General features: G+C 44.1%; 1 protein-coding gene across 2 annotated transcripts in view; it reads left to right on the forward strand.

Annotated features, from left to right (window-relative positions):
* The window catches only part of CNTNAP2 (contactin associated protein 2), a 950,652-nt gene that overhangs the window by 859,560 nt on the left and 67,523 nt on the right, over positions 1–23,569 (forward strand). Inside the window, exon 16 of one of the 2 annotated variants that reach the window (XM_028751461.2) lies at positions 18,904–19,074. The exons of the other annotated variant lie outside the window; for it this stretch is intronic. Coding sequence (XP_028607294.2) covers positions 18,904–19,074 — 171 coding nt within the window. The remainder of the gene's footprint in view (positions 1–18,903; positions 19,075–23,569) is intronic. 2 annotated transcript variants of the gene reach the window in all.

The following is a 23,569-nucleotide window of genomic DNA, read 5'->3' on the forward strand; positions in this document are numbered from 1 at the left end:
TTTTAAATAGGTTTATATTTCTTGATGTTAACCAAATTCCTAAATATTTAACCTTTTTATGGACTTCAATCTCAATGTTTTGTTCTAACTCGGTTCTTTCTTCTTCCTTCATGTTTTTAACTAATAATTTAGTTTTATTCCTATTTAGCTTAAATCCTGCCACTTCTCCAAATTTCTGAATTTTTTCTATTACTTTAGGGAGTGAAGTTTTAGGTTCTTCCACTGTTATCACTAGGTCATCTGCATACGCTTTTAACTTGAATTCACTTTTCCCAGTTTTTACACCTGTAATCTCTTTATCTGCTCTTATGTTTCTGGCAAGTACGGTACTTCCAAGACCAGGATAAACAATAATGGTGATAATGGGGATCCTTGTCTCGTTCTTTTTGGATCTTACAATCATCTGTTATCACCTGATTTATAATTAGTTTGGCCTTTTGTTCTGAATAGATTGCTGCTATTCATTTTAAAAACGTAGAACCGCTTCTGATTTGTTCTAACAGCTTGATCATGAACTTCCAAGAAACATTATCAAAGGCTTTTTCAGCATCTATAAACATCATTGCCGCTTTCTTTTCATTTTTAGCCTCCAAATATTCTCCAAAGGCTTGGTTTCTAGACCCTTGGCATCATAGGTGGAATCTCAACACATATAATAAACACTGTGAAAATGCTTTTTAAAAGCATTTTGAAAAATAAATTTGCCATAAGCTCACTATCGCCATCTAGTGTCACAATTGTATAATGCACTTAAAACACACTTAAAACCTATATGGCTGAGTCCTTAGTTACCCTCCTCTGTATACCTTCCAGCTTGTCAACATCCTTCTTAAATTGTGGCGCCCAGAATTAGACACAGTATTCCAGGTATCCACCCAACGGATTTCATGGCTGAGTCAAAATTTGAACCCTGGTCTCCCTGGTCCTCATCCAGCACTCTAGCCACTATTCCACACTGGGTCCCAGTAGAGAGCAAAAGGTTAAAGTCTGTATGCATCCCTCCACCAGGCCCTCGTCCCAATGGGGACCTGGCACCTCTTTCCCCCCTAAAACAATCAGTGCAATGCTAATTTTGTGAATTGTGTCATGTCTAGTTTGCTGTTCCAAAAAGAGAGAGCAAACAATGTGGATCTGTGTGTGTGTTGCTTTACTTTCTGGAAGCTTGCTTGGCAGTATATTCTGTCACTCAGGGATACTGGAACACAGCTCAGCATAACAGCGTAAAGCCGAGGATCAGATGCCGAGATCTTTTTCATCATATCTCTCTCTTCCAAAAGCCAAGTTTGCTAATTACCACAAACATGAAGGCAACTGGAACATCTGTAATTTGTTATGAGAAACAAATGGGCCTCAAGTTAGTTATCATGTTGGAAAAATAACAGAAGCTTATATATAATTTTCTTTATAACAACACCATATCTGCATACCCTCCAAGTGTTTCAATTTTCCAGGGACAGCCCCGGAATTACAAAAGCCGCCCCAGCTTCTGATTTGAGCCCACAATGACCAGGGAGCGCACAATGCTGCGCTCAGGGAGGAGGAGCTGGCTCAAGTCCTGAGCAAAACCAGCAGCAAAGGCAGCTGCAAGGGAGAATGGCATGGCCTCTCCATGGCGGCCTCTCCATGGCCACGTGGCTGTCCCTCAGCCTGCCTTTCCCCTGCGCCCCCAAAGGGCTCTGCGTGGCTGGTGTAGCCCTCTCTTCGGTGACGCCAGTCTGACCAGAGACCAAAAGCAAGCGACTCCACAGGAGGACTGCAAATGTTCTTCAGTCTGTAGGAACAGTATGCTTAGCATCCTCTCTTAACCTTATCCCATCTGTGTTTCTTTTTTCCTTAATATTATTTCTCCACCTCAATAATCAATATGTAACATCTGGAACAGTCTGTCTTATTCTTCCTCCTCAATTGGTATTGATTTGTATAAAAAGGGTGAGATGGCAAAAACATGAGGGCAGCCCAGCTGGGAGGAGGTGGAGGAGAAAAGCGAAGAGGCTTAATTTGAGCCCAGCTTGTCTGGTGATGTAAGATTTCCATTCCTTTTCGTGAACACCTCCTGAAATTAAGCTTTATTTTTTATCTTAAAGTTTGCCTGCAATACTGTGATAACACCACTATATTATTGATGCAAGATATAGCAAGTGATATGCCCCCATCTTACATTTATTTGGATAGAATTCAAGTCAAGGGCAAATCAAGGGCATCTTCTGCAGGAATTTATTCCACACAAATGCCATGAATTTCTGTGGGACAACACTAGACAACAGCCTTGTGGACTATAGCCAAAATTTGCCATCTAAAACAGAAATTGAAGTACCATCTTAACTGGGTTAATTTATTGGTTAATTTGTTTAAAGTTTGACCATAGGACATAATAAAACAGGGCAGGGGCATAAAAAAGGGACACAATAATGCTTAAAATATAAATAATAATACAACAAAACATGGGTGACTAAAATAAATGAGTAACACCCCACAATTTCTTGTTCAGTCTGCCTCCATCATTATACAGCAAATGAGGCAACTTTCCCCATAGCCCACCTCCCCTGACTCCAGAGATGAAAGTCAGTTGGCTCCAGATCTCTCCAGCCAGGTGAGTGCCCCAGCGGCAGGGGGCTTCCTCACAGGTGCATCCACACACCTCAGTTCCCCTGCCGCTGAGGGAACTGGCTAGGGTGAAGAGCATTGTGTTTGAGATGACGTGAGCTCTTCCGTCATACCTGCAAATCACCACCTGAGACTTCAGCCTTCTCGTGAGGAGCAGGTCTGCATGTGCCCTAGAGCAGGAGGAGGTGCAGAGAAACCAACTGGCCTAACACAAAGGCAATAGATCTTTATTTCCCACACCCAGTGATACTCCACCCTACAGACAAGAGTTTTATTTCTAGGTAAGCTCTTGTCTTGTACATTTGACCTATATTTTTATTTTCTTTCACTGTGAGAGAATTACACTTGCTTCCCAAACAGTTTGCTTATGAGACAACAAAAGGATACAACTGACTAAATGTAAACTGGCCTTATTGGGGACACAACAAGAATGCAGTCAGATCAACTTATGCACCTGCTATAGAAATAATTGCTTTTCTCTACTGTAAATCATTAAATTTTTAGTTGCCAGATATGCCCTGAGATAAACCTCACAACAAACCATCAGCTCTCCCCCAAAAGGCAGTAACCATCATACACTATATTCTAACAGTACCGTATTTAAATACCGTTAACTGCCTTGCTTCTCGCTCTTGAAAACAATTTCCCACAACGGCTGCTGCTCCCCTCATCTCCTGAGCACATTTGGGCTTAAATGGCGATTTTGTTAATATTCACAGAGCTGACATTCTGGGACTACAGTCTTAAAGATAACTTGCTTTGGAAATAAAGCACACACAAATTCTGGGAGTTATTTATTAGCAACCTTATTTAGTACTTGGTCTTTAAGTACAGCTAGCAACAGAGTGAAACAAAATGTAAAAAATCACTGCTTTCTAACTGTAAAATCTTGAAGCAGGAACAGTTTTGATATTTTAATATTGGGTCAGATATTATAGATGCTTTTAGGAAGGGAGGGAGGGACTGACCCTAAATAACCCACATATTTTCAAGGTTTACCCATACTTCTTCAGTTTATTGTGAATAATGTGATTAATGCATCGTGTTTGCAGCCGGCCTCTATTCTTTTTATGACCTGGTTGCCCCATAATTCTTAACAATGTTTGTCAGTTGATATTCTATTACATCACGGCAGCTTCCTTCTCAAGCACCTGAGTTCTGCCACTTCCCTGCCCCATGCCCTCTGAACACACATTTCACCTAGAAAACTGTTAGAAGTGGGGCTGGGTGGGGGAGGAAGTGGGGTGATTTCATGTCAAATCAGACCAGCCTCAATTATATCCATTTTTAAGGAAAGCTTTAAAAGAAATAGGATGGCATCGCCCTGCACTTGGAGCACTTTGTGCCAGGCTTGGCAGCGGGCAGCTCCTTAGCTCTTCCATTGCCAGGCTTGCTTTCTGTGCCGGGGACGGGTGGAGAGAGGGCCTGTTTACAAAAAGAGCAGGGCTCTCACAGTGCAATTTTATGCCTGTTTACTCATGAGGCTCTTGTATTTTTACTTGGGTGCCCACAGCTCAGTGCACACAAATATGAAGACATACGTGACCCATACTTGGAAACAGGTTCTGTTGAAATATGCCAGACCTTTTAGGACAGTTTCACAGAAGATAATCATGTCTTTATAGAAAATCTGGCCCATGGTCCAAATGAACCCATGTCTAGTTTTGTCACATGTATGTGTGATAAGCAGGGCTTTCTTTCAGCCGGAACTCACCGGAAGTCCATTCCAGCATCTCTCAGGTGGGTGCCATTGCCAATCTAAGAGAACGAGGGAGGCGTTCATGGTGAGTTCTATTTTTCTAGAAAAATAGCCCTGGTGATAAGGAAGCCTCTAATGGGTAGGCAGATTAAGGCCTGAGGGCCGGATGCGGCCTAATCGCCTTCTAAATCCGGCCCCCAGACAGTCCGAGAATCAGCGTGTTTTTACATGAGTGGAATGTGTCCTTTTATTTAAAATGCATCTCTGGGTTATTTGTGGGGCATAGGAATTCGTTCATCCCCCCCCCCCCAAATATAGTCCAGCCTCCCACAAGGTCTGAGGGACAGTGGACCGCCCCCCTGCTGAAAAAGTTTGCTGACCCCTGCTCAGTGGCGAAGCTTCATGCTCCGGCACGGGGGGGGGGGGGGAGAGCAGGCGGGAGTGGGGTTGGTGCGCATCCTGGGGGCAGGGGGCGCTGCCTGGGGGGTGGGGGCCCCAGCGCGGGCAGCGGGGCAGCTGCGATGGCAGCCTGGGGATTGCACTGCCAGGGGTGGGGCGCTCCCCCCCCCCGCACTCCTCTTCCTCCACCAGTGCCCCTGCTCTGACACCTTCTGATATGGCAATGGATGTGTGCTTATTGAGAAATGGCATCCAGAACATTTTCTGCACAAACTGCTTCCTATCTGCATACACTTCACACAGTGGCCCACAAGGTGTGAACTTCCTACACTGAAAAACATGGTGATTCATGTAACATCAGGTCCTCTGAAGGTGTGTCAGTGGTGCAGGATCTCTCATGGCTGTTTCACACATGAATGTTGAAGACAGGTGGAACTTCATCTTGGAACTGACCCTTGCATCCAAATAAATGTGTTTAGGATCAAGGTGTCTGTTCCTGAGTATCTGGAGAGCAGCACTGTGAATTCTGATGGCATGTACACACTCCCATTTCAAAGCAGAAAGAGAAGTTTGAAAAAACAGCTAGAAAATACAATATAGACATGTCATTTCGATTACTAGTTATTAAGCACTGGCTGTTTTATGTTTTCTCTTGGTGTCTAATGTTAGAGCTCCCGCTGAGTTCAAATGATAAGAGGGCCCTCTTTTATCTTAGGCTTCTTCTGATAACCTGCACAAAGCCCTTGAGCTCTGATCATGCTGTTTATATTGTCAGAGGAAATCTTCATTCAGATAAAAGCTTAGTATCATTTGTTTGAACATAGCTCTTCTGTACATATACACACACATCCTAGTTATGTGTTCTTCTTTTTAGAAACAAATGGTCAGTTTTTTGTCTGCAAAAAAAGCAAGAGCATTTTATTGTGCATCTTCCTAAGGTGGAAATGCCTGCATATTAATTGTTCTCCAGAGGAAAACAACAAAAATGATGCACAGCTGTAGTAAATAGTGTCCCCAATATGTGGATGTGCTGGGGAAGAGCAAAGCAGTCAAGGGTTTCTTCTCATTCTCTGTGCATTTGCCACCCGTGGCAGAAGCTGGGGTTGAGGGGCAATGCGGGAAGGTGGTTTTCCTGCAAGAGCAGGAGTCTCTCATCAGTCCAGTATCCCTGGCAGCCCAGGGAGGTGTGCACTTACTGACCTTAGCCAAGGACGGGCCCTGGGAACTGCAAATTCCCCTCAGCATCCCCAGGCAGGTGGGAGAAGAGAGACTGAGCCGTCCCAAATGACGGTGGAGGAGAAGCTGTTGACTCAGGGACCAACTCTTCATCTTCCCTGTTACTTTGGAGGGGAAGCTCCAGGTGGGGTGGGGGCAGGGATTTGGTTCACAATCTACCATGAATTTCACTGGGCTTCTACACTTGTCATATTTACTAAGTGCCTCCATGATCCAGATGTGGCATAAAGGGGAAACTGCCTGCAGGCTTGCACACCAAATGTAGAAGGGGGAGGGAAGCTGGGCGGATCTCTGGGTCCCCTGGGATTTACCCACAAATAAAGGTAAAGGGACCCCTGACCAGTAATGAGGAAAACCTAGGAAATTTAGATTCTCTTTCCCCTTAATTCCTAAATTGTTTTTCATGAATGCAAAATCAAGGCATTATTTTTTGCTATCTCAGAATACAAACCTTGGAGAAAATTATTGAATTTAACAAATGGGGGGGAGAGAAATTGTGGAGGGGTGTGTCCCTTCACATCAGAAATCCAATTTAAACAAAAACAAAACTCCTGTGTGTGCGTGTGTGTGTGTGCGTGCGCGTGTGTGTTGGTGGGCAGTCAAATGTAACTAGTTGTCTAAATGCATTTATTAGAAAACATGATCAAAATTTGGTATCTGTCAAAGGGCTAGGCTTGTTTGGTGTAAATCTTACATCTTGCTGCCCTCTGTTGGAAGTATTTTGAAACTGAAAATAGGTAGATTTTTGAAGATTCCTAATTTCTAAAAATTATGTCTGCAATCACTTCCCCTCAGCAGACATAATTTTTAGAAAGCAATTCACTTACATCTCTTGAATGTTTGTCTATTTTTCTTCTCCCTTCCTTCTATTCTTGTTTCCCCTCTTAATAATCTCACCATTGTTGAGCGATGAACTGCTTCCCCACTGCCTTTTTTCACCCTACTGCCCCTTCACGCAGCGTGCACCCCCATTTGGATTTTCCAGGATTAACCACGCAAGAGAAATCATGACTTGAGGGAAACACATAGCAGCCTCTGACACTACTATCATGGAATGTGGCTGGTATATAGATAGAGAAATATTTGTTTATCTAAAGTAGATGGACAGACATTTTGGTGATAGGCTCCCGAACTCTGTCAACCAATAAGAGGAGCACACAGCTGGCACAGACCATCAAGAGAGCAGGGGGTGAGAGAGACCCCTAAACTGAATATACCACACACAAAATGAACAAGGCTTGCATCTCTTCCTTGCAAGTGTCTTTATCTCTTTCCCACTAAAACCCCTAGCAAATGCTCCACCCTATGCAAACTCTGATGCTGGCTTAATTGTCCAAGATGACGGAGTTTACTGCTGGGTTCTGACACAGGTTCCTCAAGTTTTGGTGTGCTGTTTGGTTTATCGGTACTTTTATTTCTTTCAAGCCAAACATATGTGGGAGTTTTTGCAGTCAAACCTAACAATGTATATCTATGCTAGTTGGTAAATGAAGGAGTTAAGGACCACAGAGTTGTAAATTTCTAGAGGAGACACAGCTGGGTCACACACCCCTCAACCCTGGGGAGGGAGGAAGTACTGTCAATTTCCTGTTCCTTTGCCTTCCCTTTCTCTTCATTTGAACCATGTAAGCAGAGATCATGCATGATGCTGGAGCTCCCTAGCCCAAACTGTTGTTGTTTTTGTTTTATGTACTTTGTGTTTTTATATATAAAGCATGTTCTCATTAAAATTTATAAAAAAAAAAAAAAGAACTGCTTCCCCAGTTGGCAATTGCTATAGTTTCCACTTTTTCTTAACTGTTTAGAAATAAAGCATGGGAAGTCCTCAAAGCGTTTCTAGGGCAGCTGGTAGTAGCTTGTTTCATGCAATGCATGGAAATGAGCACATGGGGGAGGAGTGAAATTGTTCCTGGAGGCCCCCCGCATTCATCTAAACAGGAGAAGAGAATTTATAAATCTTGGAGATTAGTCACTGTATTTTTTAGGAGTCCAAAACTGTTATGTACTGAAGTTCTCACCCTGGGCCAGCAGGGGGATACTGTAGATAGTTATGCAAATGAAGGATCGAAAAGTGTCGTTCAGTGATTGGATAGTTTTAGAAAATGGCAACAGTTACATTGTTCTGGAGCAGGCTGACTGAGCCCCTCAGCTTAGTTCTGTTCTGGCATCTGAATAAAGAAGAGCTGTTTGAAGAATCGCTGTGTCGTCTGATACGTTTGCCCACAACTTAACAAAAACGATGCATCAAAGCACCGTAATCCTAAAGCAGCAACACACCAAGTGTTACCCCCAAGCTCTCACAGTCTGAAAATGTCTGCAGAATTTAAAGGCTGCCTTGTACTTTTTGAAAGTAGAACATAAAATCATGTCCAGTGCATAACCTGGTTGCAGTGGTGTGGCATGGGTTGCCAGTGCCTGGGGCTGTGCGTAGGGGAGGGTGGGAAACGGACAGAGTACGCATGCGCATTCAACTCCCTAACGGTGTACGGTGTCTGCATCACCCAGGAGATTGCAGTCACAGAGATAAGAAAAGAAGAATCGTTCTGTTGTCTAGAGATGTCACTTCCTGGTTCACATGGAGAAGCTGTTTTCAATGGACATCAGTGACAGAAACGCTCAGCTGTATTGAAGCAGCACCAGGTTTTGAAAATGTGTGCCCCCCAGAATTTTTGCACCCGAGGCACCCCCCACTACACCACTGCCTTGTTGCAGCTTCTAAAGACATTAATCCCATTCATGCAATATATTAATACGGAATGCAAGGTAGACAGCTTAAAAGGAAATGAGGATTGTCTTGGTTCACCAGTGAAAATGGTATCAGACCAGACGAAAAGGGGAATGATTTCCTATTCTCACCCTCATTGTGAGACCACATGCTATGGATGGTATAGGAATGCCACCCAAAATTGCATCTCCCTGTTGATGTCCCTCCCCATTCCTTGCAACTAGTGTTGGGTAAGTTCCCCCCAGCCTGATTCAGAATGGGTTTGGGCAACAATTTATTTTCAAATGTTGTTGTTGTTTAAAAAAATATTTTAAACTTAAACTAATTCCAAAATTTGGGCCCCACCACAATTATGCCATTTGGGGCACGATGCAGCCTAGAAAGCTCTTTGTCCCCATCTGCATGGTGACATAGCAGTGCCCAGGCACCAGGACCCCTGCCTGCCTCATGAGCTCTTCATACTGTGCATCTCATCCACCAGGAGTGCCAACAGTGCGGTGGCATCATGTGTGTGAAAGTGCTTTTGAACGCTGGAGGGAAACAAGGAGAAATTGGCAAAGGGTGCTCTTTTCTGAGGTATTCCAGCGCCACTCGTAACAAATACTTCCACCATAAATCTCATATACTCTCACCTTAAAATCCTTCCTGTTCTGAAATAGGCTCCCCCCCCCCCCCAAAAAAAAAAGGCTTTCCCAACACTTCCTATTGAAGGCAGAAATGGGGAATAAGCAAAATGTTTAGAAGACAATGTTTCTTGTTTGGCTGGCTTCCATTCAGAGCATCCCATCTTGCGAACTGAGCCAGTCCTGACATTAAACAACCTGATTATCTTCAACACCTTTTATTAAATAATAAATCAGCATTAAGCTTTATGGCATCATGTGCTGCCCAAGACAGTCATTTAGTTGGTCAATTTCAGTGCGGCTATAAAACTCTGAGTAATGGGTGTGGAACTGGTGGCAACCCTCGCTATTTATACTTGGCAATACTGTAAATTAAGGTTCCCAAAGATGCATTCAGTTTAAATTTAATAAGAGTTAATATATTCCTATGCTAAATAAGAATAGATTATTTATAACAAACATTCATGGAGAGCCAAGTAGGGAACTGCAGCGGGGGGGGGGGGCGGGGGGGGCGTCAGAAACAGTTGCATGTGGCAGCCAATAGTTTCTAGTTTCTTTTGAAAAACAGCGAGGGTGCAATTTTTAAGCCCATTCCCTTCAGTAATTACAAAAAGCAGAATCATCTACTCAATATATTTCTTCCAGCTGAATGTGTTCCCATCTTGTGGAGAAAATGCAGAATACATAATATGAAAATAGTTGGTGTGAAAAGACTGTGATGGCTTTCGGGAAAGGAAAGGGATAGAAGAAGAAGCACTCATCTCCCTAGAAAATCAGAGGAGGGAATGGTAGTGCTTTGTCAATTCTTCAGTTCCACACAGGCAAATAAATACTGTGGATTGTGGTGCTGAGGGAAGTGTTCAGCATCTTGGAATCACAGAATCGTGGAGCTGGAAGGGGCCACGAGGGCCACGCAGTCCAAGCCATGCAGGAACCCCTGAGAAGCCCATAACCCTGGGATCAGGATCCCCAGCTAGCCTTGCTGGTGGACAGAGTGCCACCGGGGGGGGGGGGTCATGTCTGTTGACCGAGAGGAAGCATGCATCATTCCTTGGACCAGGGACATTGCACTGTGCTGGAGAGTGAAGAAAAACAGGGGTCCATCATTTACTGGTGTTTTTATCTGGTATTTTATTCTGTGAACCGCCCTGAGATCTTATGATGAAGGCTTGGGCAAAGGCGCGCGGGGGGGGGGGGGCAGTTGCCCCCTCCCATCAAGTAAATCAATAAAACTGAGGTTCTGCCTCCCCTAACATGAAGCCTGCACCCCCCCCAACATAAATACTAGCTACACCCATGGATGAAGGGTGGTATATAAATTTAATTAATAAATACAAATAAATTATGCCCTTTGTAAGGGATTCCTTTATAAGTGATGGGGATGGGGAGAATTATTGCTGTAATTACTTTTACTTTTGTGTCCTTTTGCAGTTCTTGTGAGCTGTGCCCTCCCTTTCTCTGGTGTTTTCTTTTATTTCCTTCCTTCCTTCCTTTGCTTAGGATGCAAACACGTGTTTTGCTTTAGAAAACCAGTGTCTTCTAGTAAAATAAAAAAGGCCCGTTGAAAAGGGGATCTGATTTCCTCGATCCTTTTACTTCCCCCATTACAGGTTGAATTTCTACCTGCTTCCTCTCCTTTCATTATCACTGTGTGTTATGCCCTAAGCTTGGATCCTAGAACAATAGGCAAGTAGGATCCTAGAATGCAACAACTGATTGGCCTGCAGGAGAAGACCAATCAGGCTCCGGGAGGGAAGCAGACTCAGCCAATCAGATGGGGCTCATTATGTAAATAATGTATATAAAAGCCTGAGGTTTGGGGGGGGGGGCGTAATTCAATCACTGTTTTACAAGGTGCAATAAAGAGTATGAAATCACTACAGGACTCCGAGTATATTTCACTGTGTGAAGTTGTGTTAGTAGTTTTGGAAATGATGCCCCTCTTTGAAAAAGACTGCAGTGTCTCAGGATAAAAAATGAGATGCCCAGTTCACTCACAAAATAATATCCTGTTGCTCTGGAACAGTCTAGCACACTATTCCTCAAGGGGGAGTGTCCTTTTCATTCATAACCATTCTAGTCATGTTTTCTTTTTAATTTGTCACTTGCACTTTCAACTTGTACATTCAAAAAATGATAGCATTTAAAGCAAGAGAGGAAGAGCCACCCATGCAAAGTGCATTGCAATAGCAAGCAATATGGTGCATTTGGTGTATGAAAGGGAGCCAAGGAAAGCTGTAATGTTGAAAGGACTGGGCGCATTTAAGTCTGGAAAAGTTTAGAGGTCAGGAGGAGAGATGCTGCCTGTTTTGAATATTCAAATGATGGCTCTGGGGTCTTTTTCTACATCTTCTCTCCATCTGAGCAGTCCTACTGTCCTCAGGGTGGTAGCAGCTATGTTGCACTATTCTTATCTGCAGTGCTTATACCCTCCTGTTACTGAAGTTCTTGAGGTGGTTTACACTATGCTGAGAATAAACACGCAAGAGTTGCTAAAGAGCAGTGCTATTTTTCTAGAAAAAGAGGTGCCGGAACTCACCAAGAAAGCCTCCTTTGTTGTCTTATAATGGCACCCACCTGAGAGGTGCCGGAACTGAGTTCCAGTGAGTTCTGGCTGAAAAAAAGCCCTGCAAAAGAGGATCAAATGCGTGTGCAGGCTCCCCCTAAATCCTCAGGTGTTCCACCTGCTGCTTTGCTGCTGACTCCTTGGGTCACAGAAGATTTCAGAGCAAACAGATCCGCTTCCTGACGGATGTTCGTCCCTCAGAGGATGTGCTTCACTGGGCTGCTGCTGATGTCTCTCACAGCTGCCGGCTGCTGCTGGCAAATGCAAGAGGCCAGGAAGGAGAACAAAGGTGGCTCTTAAAGCTTACCCTTTGTTCCAAGAGATCCGAGCTGCCGCTCTGCCACAGTAGGAAATAACCTTTGCTTGGAAATGGCTGCAGGGTTTCCACAGACGGGGCTCTGAGCGATGCCTCGCACACATTTCCTATCTCCTGATGACAGATCAAGAAGCACTGAGAGATGAGAGGTGCTTAACGTCGCATCTGCCCAGAACTAAGATGTTTCAGAGCTATGCTGCTTGTTATGTTGCCTCACTATTCATTCATTTAAATGCTGCTTCTTGACCGGAGGCCCCCAAAGATGTTAAAGGAAAACGCTGGTCTAATACTCTTTCGAAACAAACAAATATGAGGCTTTGAACTCTCCAACTGGCCTTTCTTTTCTTTTCTTTTCTTCCTTAGGTTCTGTAAAACTTATCAAACAACATGCAGTTCACAAGGCATAGAAATTGCTTGGCAAGCTTTTCAAGCATGACACAACCAGGTTATTGCTGCTTTAACTGTGTGATTCGAAAAGGGCAGGAGGTTAAAAAAATGGAAATGGATGCATCCATTAAGTAGTACTGGTAAAGGCATCTGCTCTTTCAGTCTCTGCAATGATAGTAATTTTCTGAATTAGTATAGCATTGAGATAATGTTATATAACGGGACATCCTAAACACATAGTCCAGTATGTTCAGAAGTTTCCACGTATTATCTCAGTGAACCTGTCAGTATTTATCATCCTCGTCGTGCAGCTTGAGGACTGTCCCTCAGCTGCTTGGTCAGTTTGTGGCTTAGGTGGGATTTGAAGCAGGGAATTCTTGTCTCACATCCTGGCCTTCTACCCCAGCTCCCTCCCCATTGGAGGGCGCATGCCTGAATGAAGAAACATCACAATTGGATCAGGGCCATAGTCAGCAATAATTCCTATTAATGTGGTGGCAATTTTTACAGCTGTTGTGATTGTGGAAATTACTACAGATTATGTTTAACATGCATTGTTTCACACATTAAATCTCTCCCTGCAAGTACAAACCTGGGGCAAGCCTAGAAAGAATAATTATTCATCCTATATACTGAAGATAGGAACAAGAAACACAGTTGCAAATGAGAGTGCTGTGTGCACCCCAATCTCCAGACTCCAGGGGTGCCAACATATACACAGAGATTGGTTTCCTTGGAATGAAGGTAACTGGAAACTGGTTTGTCTTCAGTATATATGGTTTTATTTGCACAAATATAGTGTCCAACCTGGTGATAAGAGAATAAATGATGTAAGGAGGGAGCTGCAGCCCAACATAGGCAAAGAGGTGGTAAAGGAACTCCTAACTGCTTTAAATGAGTTCAAATCTCCAGGGCATGATGAGCTGCATTCAAGGGTATTACAGGAGCTTGTTGGTGTAATTTGTCTATTATCTTTGAGAATTCTTGGGGAACGAGGGGCCACTAGGGGCGCATCAGAAGATGGCTGACAATAACATCTCTCCGACCCACACGAGGTAATTTGGAGGCTGTGATGGGAGTAAATAGCCTCCCTACCCCCCCAGGATTGGGGGGGCTGCCCTTGCCTGCTGTGCCCTATACCACCCCCGAATTTGAGGGGATGGGGGCACTAGGCAGAATGCCCTTCTGTGGATATCGGCGCTCCTGGACGCTGCCTCTGATCCGCGCCTCTAGCTGCAAGAACTTCAAAAGAAACGATTAGGATGAAGCGAATGCACATATTTCAAGGAAGGAGGGGGAGTAAAGACTGCTAACAGAAGAGATCTCTGATAAACAAGACGAGTCGGAAGAACAAGAATTAACCAGATGAAGACACATCAAGACTCGGTATGGCAAAAGGACTGGATGGGGGAGGGGGGAAAAACTTTTCTTTCTTTCCTCTATGTGATTAAACAAGAATCCCCCCCCCCTCACAAGTCAGAAATGTCATTTGAAGGACTTGAGCTGTGGATTTATGTCTGTGTGGAGATAAACTTTCTAACCAAAGCATGCTTTAAAAAGAGCGTGGAATGTATAAGGGCTTTAGAATGACGCAGTTAAAAATACTGTCGCCATATTGGGAAGTTCTGTCGGAGGACTTAAGTCTGGGAGGCGAAATAGAGAAACAGAGCTGTTTTTATATTTAGGGTGAAACTTCTCAGAGGGACTTAAGAACAACAGTTCTGTGATTAATGATGGAAAGAGCGATGTTATCTATGAATGTGATGATATATGGAAACTGTCTCGATTTGAGGATTGGATGAACGGAAAATTCACACAGGATTATTATTGGTGTTTATCAGTTTAAGGAGATTATCAGAAGAGATCATAAAGAAAAAAGAGAAAATATATGAACAAGATGAGATGTGGAAACAGCAAGATAAGACTGGATAGAATTATGAACTTTGTTTGGACTGATTCGGACATTAACGCAGTAGCAAGAAAATGATCAGAATCCCCTTTCGGATCTTGAAATATGGGTCCCCTCAACAAAATTTTAATTTCGACTTTGTAATTCAGAATTTATGTGATGTGATGTGATTTGATTTGATTTGATTTGATTGGTCGGTTAATAAAAATTATTTTTTTTTAAAAGAGAATTCTTGGGGAACAGGTGAGGTCCCTGCAGTCTGGAGGTGGGCAAATGTTGTCCCCGTCTTCAAAAAGAAGAAAAGAGAAAACCCAGGTAACTACCAACTGGTGAGGTTGACATTGATACCAGGGAAGACCCTAGAACAGATAATTAAATGGTGAGCGCTTAGAAAAGGGTGCAGTGATTCTTAAGACCCAGCAGGGGTTCCTCAAATCAAGTCATGTCACATAAAGCTCACAGTTAAAAGCCTGGTGAATCAGGGGAATGCTGTAGATATCTTGATTTCAGTATGGCTTTTCACAAAGTCCCCAACGATATTCTTGTGAGGAAGCTGGCAAAACATGGGCTGGGTGAGGTAACTGTTAGATGGATTTGTAGCTGGTTGACTGATCAAACCCAAAGAGTACTCATTAATGGCTCCTCATCATTTTGGGTTCTGTCCTGGGGCCGTTGTTGTTCAACATCTTTCTAAATGACTTGGATGAAGGAATTGAGGGGATGCTCATCTAATTTGCAGATGACACCATACTGAGAGGGGTAGCTAATGCCGCAGAAGATAGATTCAGGATTGAAGATGACCTTAACGGATTGGAGAACTGGCCCAAACTAACAAAATGAATTTCGATAGAGACAAATGTAAGGTTCTGCACTTCAGCGGGGAAACCAGATGCACAAATATAAGATGGTGGGACACTTGGCTTACCAGCAGTACATGTGAAAATATCTAGGGGTCTTATAGTTATACAGTGGTTCCGCTCCTTCCTCCTGGGCTGTGTCCAGAAAGTGGGGGGGGGGAGTGTTCAGACCCCTGGGCTCTTGCTTGTGGGGTGCCTCAGGGTTCCGTCCTCTCCCCCATGCTTTTTAACAGATTGAGGTTGAATCCTGACAAGACAGAAATACTAGCTTTGGGGGACAGGGGGCAGGCAGGTGTGGAGGACTCCTTGGTCCTGAATAGGGTAACTGTGCCCCTGAAGGAACAGGTGTGCAGCCTGGGAGTCATTTTGGACTCACAGCTGTCCATGGAGGTGCAGGTCAATTCTGTGTCCAGGGCAGCTGTCTACCAGCTCCATCTGGCACACCAACTGAGACCCTCCCTTCTTGCAGACCATCTTGCCAGAGTGGTGCATGCTCTGGTTATCTCCTGCTTGGACTACTGCAATGCGTTCTACATGGGGCTACCTTTGAAGGTGACCCGGAAACTACAACTAATCCAGAATGCGGCAGCTAGACTGGTGACTGGGAGTGGCTGCCAAGACCACATAACAATGGTCCTGAAAGACCTACATTGGCTCCCAGTAAGTTTCTGTTCACAATTGGAAGTGGTGGTGCTGACCTTTAAAGCCCTAAACGGCCTCGGTCCAGTGTACCTGAAGGAGCGTCTCCACCCCCATCGTTCTGCCCAGACACTTAGGTCCAGCTCTGAGGGCCTTCTGGCGGTTCCCTCACTATGAGAAGTGAGGTTACAGGGAACCAGGCAGAGGGCCTTCTCAGTGGTGGCGCCTGCCCTGTGGAACGCCCTCCCACCAGATGTCAAGGAAATAAACAACTATCTGACTTTTAGAAGACATCTGGAGGCAGCCCTGTTTAGGGAAGTTTTTAATGTTTGATTTGTTTTGTATTTTTAATATTTTGTTGGAAGCTGCCCAGAGTGGCTGATGAAACCCAGCCAGATGGGCAGGGTATAAATTAATTAATTTATTATTATTATTATTATTATTATTATTATTATTATTATTACCATTTTCAGGTGGTACGTCATACCCTCCAAAATTCCTCAGGTGAAAATAGGGACATTTTCCACTCGTCCCCAACTGACTCTCCTTGAACCCGCATTTTCACCACCCCTATACCAATGGGACACAGCACACATGCCTTCCTCTGTCCTGAGAAAAGCCCTTAATCGCAGTTTTATTTTATTCTTTTTTAGATTTACACACACACACACACAATAAATAAATTAGATGTGCGAGATTAGATGTGGATGCACAGTATTTTTCTTAAGAAATCAAGACTCCTTGCTCTCTGCTCCGCTCCCCCTTTCTTCCCGCCCAGGGTGGCCCTGCCCTCCACCTGCCCCTCATGCGAAGGTGGGCAGCAGCGGCAGCCTCTCCTCCTCCTCCTCCTTGCCTGCTCTTCTCCAAGGGAGGAGGCCAGTGGTGGCAGCCATGGAGAGGCCACAGAGAGGCTCCCTGGCAGCCGCCGCTGCCCAGGACAAGTGGCAAGTCCTCCTCCTCCCGGAGTTTGGCAGGAGTGACCCTGGGGATGGCTTTTTTAATTCTGGGACTCTCCCTGGGACATAGGGACACTTGGAGGGGATGGGTACGACACGCAGATGAGTATTTTGTCCTTGGATCTTTCACAAAAGCATTATAAATTAATTACCAGGAATTCATGCTAATATTTTTGTGCATCCCAAATATGTGCTTTCATACACAAAAACAGGTGTGCATGTGAGCCATTGTCTTCTGCCCCTCAATCATTTTCTTAAACAAGGCAATCCATTGTCTTTTTTCCTTCACTGTTACTTTTTGGTGGTCATTTTACTCAGAGTAGACCTGTTGCCATTAATGGATCTGGTCATTAATTTCACTCGGTCTCCTCTGAGTGAAACTTAGAATACCACCTTAGATATGCCTAACAAGCACTGGGAAGAGCTGAGAATGGTATTTATTGGATGAGAAACATCAGAGACCCTAAAGTCTGAGTGCTTCCATCAGATCCCATTCCCTTACAGGAATAAAAGCTGAATTGATTTCCAACAGCAACTAGCAGGTCAGATTTTGCAAAGCTGTTGCAGGAAGCTCGTTTCATCAATGAGATTATGTGTATTCTTATCTGTCTCGGAATCTCAATTGCTTGCATTGTTCACACAGCCAACAACACCCTGACTTTTGGGTTTCAGTTACTCTAAATACATAATCACGGAAGTTTATAACTGGGCTTGCAATCAGTAGACATTTGTTGCTTGGCAGAAAGATAAAATAGCCCCTTATCTTCCATATGAAAATCCATTCTAGATTGTTCTGCGTACCATAACTCAAATCAGAGCCAGTTTGGGGAAAGTGTGCCACATTATATGATAGCTCATTTGGCTCACAGTCTGAGATCTAATGGCAGTTTTTGGCACTTCTTGAATTGTTCATCTATCCTGTGTGATATAACTGATCACTTTTTCTGAATTGTATTAAGACCTTGGCCTCAGTTGTGTTTTGTGCCCATTCTCAGCAATATGTTAAAAAAAACCCACCCACCTTTTGGATTTGTAGCTTAAACTTAAAATCTTAAATTGCATAAAGCCCCTGGGATTGTTAACTATTTTTAAAGAAGGGCAATCTGATCTTTGTTATAAAGAAATAATTGGAAAGGATTGGAACATCTGTGTGTCTCTCATTAGAAGCAGAATGTATGGTCTGTTGCTGTATCAGAAAAATTAACAAAGAGATTACATTGACTAGTACAAATGATGTAGATGATTTTGTTGAAATATGGCATCCTTTTATAAAATAAAGTAAAGGTAAAGGTACCCCTGCCCGTACAGGCCAGTCTTGACAGACTCTAGGGTTGTGCGCTCTATAGGCTGGGAGCCAGCGCTGTCCACAGACACTTCCGGGTCACGTGGCCAGCGTGACAAAGCTGCTCTGGCGAGCCAGCACAGCACATGGAAATGCCGTTTACCTTCCCGCTAGTAAGCGGTCCCTATTTATCTACTTGCCCCCGGGGGTGCTTTCGAACTGCTAGGTTGGCAGGCGCTGGGACCGAAAGACGGGAGTGCACCTCGCCGCGGGGATTCGAACCACCGACCATGCGATCGGCAAGTCCTAGGTGCTGAGGTTTTACCCACAGCGCCACCCGCGTCCCTTTTATAAAATACTGAATGATAACCCTGAAGAATGGCAACTACTGAAACCACAGATGGGACTTCGGCAAACAACTAGATCAATAAATCCTGGACGAGAGAAGCTGGGATTTTGTTTTTGTATATTTTTATCTTTTTTGTAATTGTTATATCTTGAAAGTCAATAAAACCATATTTTTAAAAAAGAAATGTAGACTTCTAAAGAAACATAGGCACATGAAAAGTACTGGAGTCTATTTGGAATTTAAAACCCATCCCTTCTCAGCTCCATTTTTTATTTCTTCTGACTAGAAGTAACTCATAGCTCAAAAAGAACGCTGGGACACCAATGCATGTTTCCTTGTTTCTTATGTCTCTACAGAGAATTATTGGAATGCAGCTTCATTCATTACTCCATCTTCGTATCTCCACTTCTCCACCTTCCAAGGGGAAACTAGTGCTGACATTTCTTTCTACTTCAAAACATCAGCAGCTGATGGAGTGTTTCTTGAGAATCTGGGGAATACAGACTTCATCAAACTTGAGCTGAAATGTGAGTATTTTCACAGTATTAATGGGATGTTAGGCAAAGGTAAGGCATTGGGCATCTAGCACCTTCTGTAAAACTAGCCTGTCAATCCTACTTCTTTTCATAGTAGATGCATTGAAATTAATGGTCCCATGTTGGTCACTTCCATAAACTTCAGCGAAGGTCCTCTGAACAGGGCTAGCAACGGACTCAACCCAATGTTGCAGAAGAGAAAGTGAGTGAGTGTCCCTCATCTGCTCTGAAATGAGTTTTGTCTTAAATTTAATAGCTACAGTCCAACATGGAATGTTATGTGCTTAAACTTGAGTGCAGCTAATGAATCTTGACAGATTCCTTCACTTTTTAAATTACATTTATATCCCATCAAGGGGCTTGAGATATATGTTTCCCTTTCCTTCTTTAATCCGCACAACAACCTATGAGGTAGGTTCAACCCATGAGAGGTGCCCTTGGGCCAATAACTGTACACTTCATGACTCAGTGGAAGGTTGAACCTGGGTCCAACATGCTATCTCACTTCCTGCTTGGCACCCCAGTGTTTTAGGGCAAACTAAATTTCAGAATTAGAAAGCAAGCCTGATGTGGGTTGGGGAGGCCTCCTTTGTTTGGGTGGGTTGCAGCCTAAGTTAGCCCCCCCCCCCATTTTTAGTCAGTTTCCTACTTGCCCCTACATGCCTCTGTAACTGTTGTCATAACATAATGTCAGTGGCTAGAACACCACTGGTATTTCTCTCAAACTCCTGCTAAAGGGGGGTGGGGGTGATATCTGTAAACTGTCTGGAGACTATGATAATCCTCATATTAATCCCTGCTGGTCCAAGCAACCAATCTCAGGGTCTAGTCGTAACTGGGAACATAGTCACATAACAACACAACACAACTCCATTGCACCAAATCCTCATTGCAGCTTTCCCCTGCACTACTTTTGCCCATATTTCTAGGAGAGCACTATGTTGCTAAACCAGCAAAGGGCAGCGTTTGCTTTCTGAATATGGTTTAGGGCAGAGGTGGCCAACTCCCAAGAGACTGTGATCTACTCACAAAATTAAAAATTGGCAGTGATCTACCTGCTACAGATCGCTGGGGAAACAAACGGCCTCACTGAGTAAACTCCGTCTTCCGCTCTGCAGATTGTGCAACAATGGGGGGCGGGGCGAGGAGCTGGGGCCGGATTCTATTTTACCAACACTAAGGAAAGGGACACAGTGATCGACCGTAAACTACCAAAACCTACCAGAGATCTACCAGTAGATCGCGATGTGGAAGGCATTGAGGTGTCGCTCCCGACTGCTGGAAGTTGCCCACGACTCACTTCCGTAAAGCAGCAGGCTCAACATGCAAGGCTGGTAGACCTTCATCTTGGTATTGGACATCACATTCTCCAGATCCTTTGGAGAAGCAAGCCATTGCCATAGCTGCCTGGTCAAAACGCTTGTCCAGCTCAGCACTGATAGAGAGGTTGCTGGTTATGGTGGATCCCAGGGAGACAAACCACCACAAGTGTGTGGTCACCGTTGCTGATGCATGGAGGGCTCACAGCGTTCTGACTCCAGACGTTGGTCATCATCAGGCTGGTGGTGAGGCCAAACCTCCTGCAGGCTTGGGTAAAACAGTTGATGAGTCTCTGTAGAGCTTCCTTGGAGTGTGCAGTCCCGGCTGTGTCATCTGCAAATGACATCTGTCAGAGAAGTCTTGGCGTGGAGACGTGTCAGGTTGAACAGACCCCTGTTGCTCCTTGTATGGATGTACATGCCATCTTCAGTCGAGCTGGAGGCATATGAGAGCAACAGGGAGAACAATGTACCAAAGAGGGTTGGGGCAAGAACACAGCCCTGTTTCACACCATTTTTGATAGGAAAGTACAATTTTTGATAGGAAAGTACAATTTCGAGAACCTAAACCTGTGGCCCTCTAGGTGTGCTTGGACTGCAACTCTTCTCATCCCTGACCAGTGACCATGCTTGCTGGGGCTGATGGGAGTTGGAGTTCTCAAGGGCTACGTGCTCCCCAGTCCCCGCCACCCTCAATCCCTGCTTGGAGAATACTGTGGTTCATGAGAGCTCAGAGAATACATCCCTGGCTAACATTCCCTATAGAGATGAATGTGAATGGAATGCCTCTTTTGGGTAAGATCTAAGTTGCGTAGCTTTCCCAACTGACTTTTTTATTTTTTTTATTGCCTAATCCAGCAGCTGATCATTTAGTTGGTAGATGCAATAAATATTTTTTTGTGTAAACACACTTTCTTGAATATCAGTATGAATACACACACACACACACACACACACACACACACACACACCTGCTTTTTATAGTTTCATGGAAAGGTTAAACAGAGGTTGTGTTAGTTCAGAGCAAATAACATTCATAAAACTTTCCAGAGGCAATAAAGAGTTTGGTCTAAGAGAAAATCAATAGTAAAGAGTTGATAACACCACTGGTATTTATAAAAATAAGTTTACAATTCTCTGCCTTGGAGAATAATAACACGAGAAGCAATATATCCCACACAATGGAGATTCACGTTTTATATGATCAGATTTGATAGGCCTCTGGAAAGCATTTGATAAAGCCTCTAGAATATTGTAATAATGCACACATGTTTTTCTGTGGACAGCCTTTTCTCTTGAGCATCATTCTTGAGTCCCTTGCTGCATATTCATATACTGTTTGTAAGAACTCAACATATACATTAGATATTAAAGATATGAAGAAAATATGATTGCTCACTCTCTGGAGCCAACAGGAGAGTAGAACAGGGCCTGACTAAATGTGAGCCCCACCAGTGAGTGGAACTGGACAGGATATTTTATGTGAAATAGAAAAGCAAGTTTTATTTGATCTTTGCAGCCACTGAACAGTGGGAATCCAACACAGCCTGGTTGCTGAGGCTGCAGACCTATAAATGGGAGAAAGCTCTATTCTGAAGAGACATGGACGGGATTGCATTGCGAAAGTGTTGAATGCTCAGTACTCATGGCTTCTTAGGCCATATTTCAACAAGCTGGCTTTTGCAGTGTGCACAATGTGGCTGCTGCAGCTGCTCTGCTATGGAGCTCTTCACAGGGAATGAAGCAGTTAATAACATGGGAAGGAAAGGGCATCTGATATGAACTTGAAATCAGTACTTGGAATAAGACATTAATTTTTAGTTGTTGTTTTCTGTCTCTTTTGATTTCCAAATCCCTGCTGCTCTCCTGTTTTCAGTTATTTTCTCTACTGCTCATTTTTGGCATCAGCAGCAGCCTTTTCTCCCACAACATGCCTATATAAGCTGAGTCTAAAAGGAGAAATCAGAAGCTCCCAACCTTTCTTTTCTTTTTACAATATATCATGCAGGGGGGGACAGAGGGGGCATCTCTCCCTGCTCACTCACTCACCAACCACCCCCCTCCACACCTCACTCAGAGAGAGATTGCATAGCTAGAGGAGGCTTAGAAAAAGTTCTCATCCGTGCCATGGGGGCCTCTTTTCTGAGCCTCCTAGCCTTGCAATTGTGGTGAGAGAGTAAAGAAATCAGCCCCCTTCCTGTCTGCTGCCTACCCTGCCAGTAAGATTTGCATTTCCCCACACCTTTAATTGCTGGATAACTAATTAAAGATACATGGTTTGGATTACTGTGATGCACTCTACTTGGGGCTGCCTTTCAAAAGTGCTCAGAAACTTCAACCTGAGCTTTTTTAAAAGCTTGGCTGTGCCCGGGAAATCCCGGGTGTATGGCAACCCTAGGCTCCAAGAGCTTCAGCCAGATTGCTGACGGGGCTAGTTATAGGGAGCAGGTGACTCTTTTGTGAGAACAAGCTTTGTGTGGCTGATTGCAGCCTCTGGGAGCTTGTAAACAGGGCTGGTTGCTTTGCTGGAGAAGAAGGCACAGCAACATGAGGCCTGCCTATCCATGTTTCAAGCCACTGGGGGAAATGAGGGGTTTTTTTGCTAGAGCAGAGTGGTCTATCCTGGGACAGAGATGTGGGAGGAGCTTCTAGAGAGAAGGAATATCACCCATTGCAGGAGACAAACCCCTGGAGGAATGTGACACACAGAAGCAGGACTGTCAGGAGACATGCTGTGTCACTGGAGCTGGAAAATCGATTCCATGCTCTCACTTTGGATGCTAAGGAGCCAGTTGTAGACCTCAGAATACACTAAGGTGGCTGTGGAAGGTACAATGCACAGAACAATTCCTATGTATTGATGGTAGGTGACCTTTGATAATCTTGGTTGCCCTTCTCAGCACACGTTCCAGCTTGTGAACATCCTTCTAAAACTGTGGTGCCCAGAACTGGACACAGTATTCCAAGTGTGGTCTGACTAAGACAGAATAGAGTGGGACTATGACTTCCCTTGATCTGGATCTGGGCACTATGCTTCTATTGATGCAGCCTAGAAGAGCATTAGCCTTTTTTGCTGCTGCATCACATTGTTGGCTCATGTAAAGCTTGTGGTCCACCAAGACCCCTTAGATCTTTTTCACAGGTGTCCCTCATCTTATATTTGTGCA

The sequence above is a fragment of the Podarcis muralis genome, chromosome 12 (assembly GCF_964188315.1).
Source record: "Podarcis muralis chromosome 12, rPodMur119.hap1.1, whole genome shotgun sequence".
In the NCBI taxonomy this organism is placed as follows: domain Eukaryota; kingdom Metazoa; phylum Chordata; class Lepidosauria; order Squamata; family Lacertidae; genus Podarcis; species Podarcis muralis.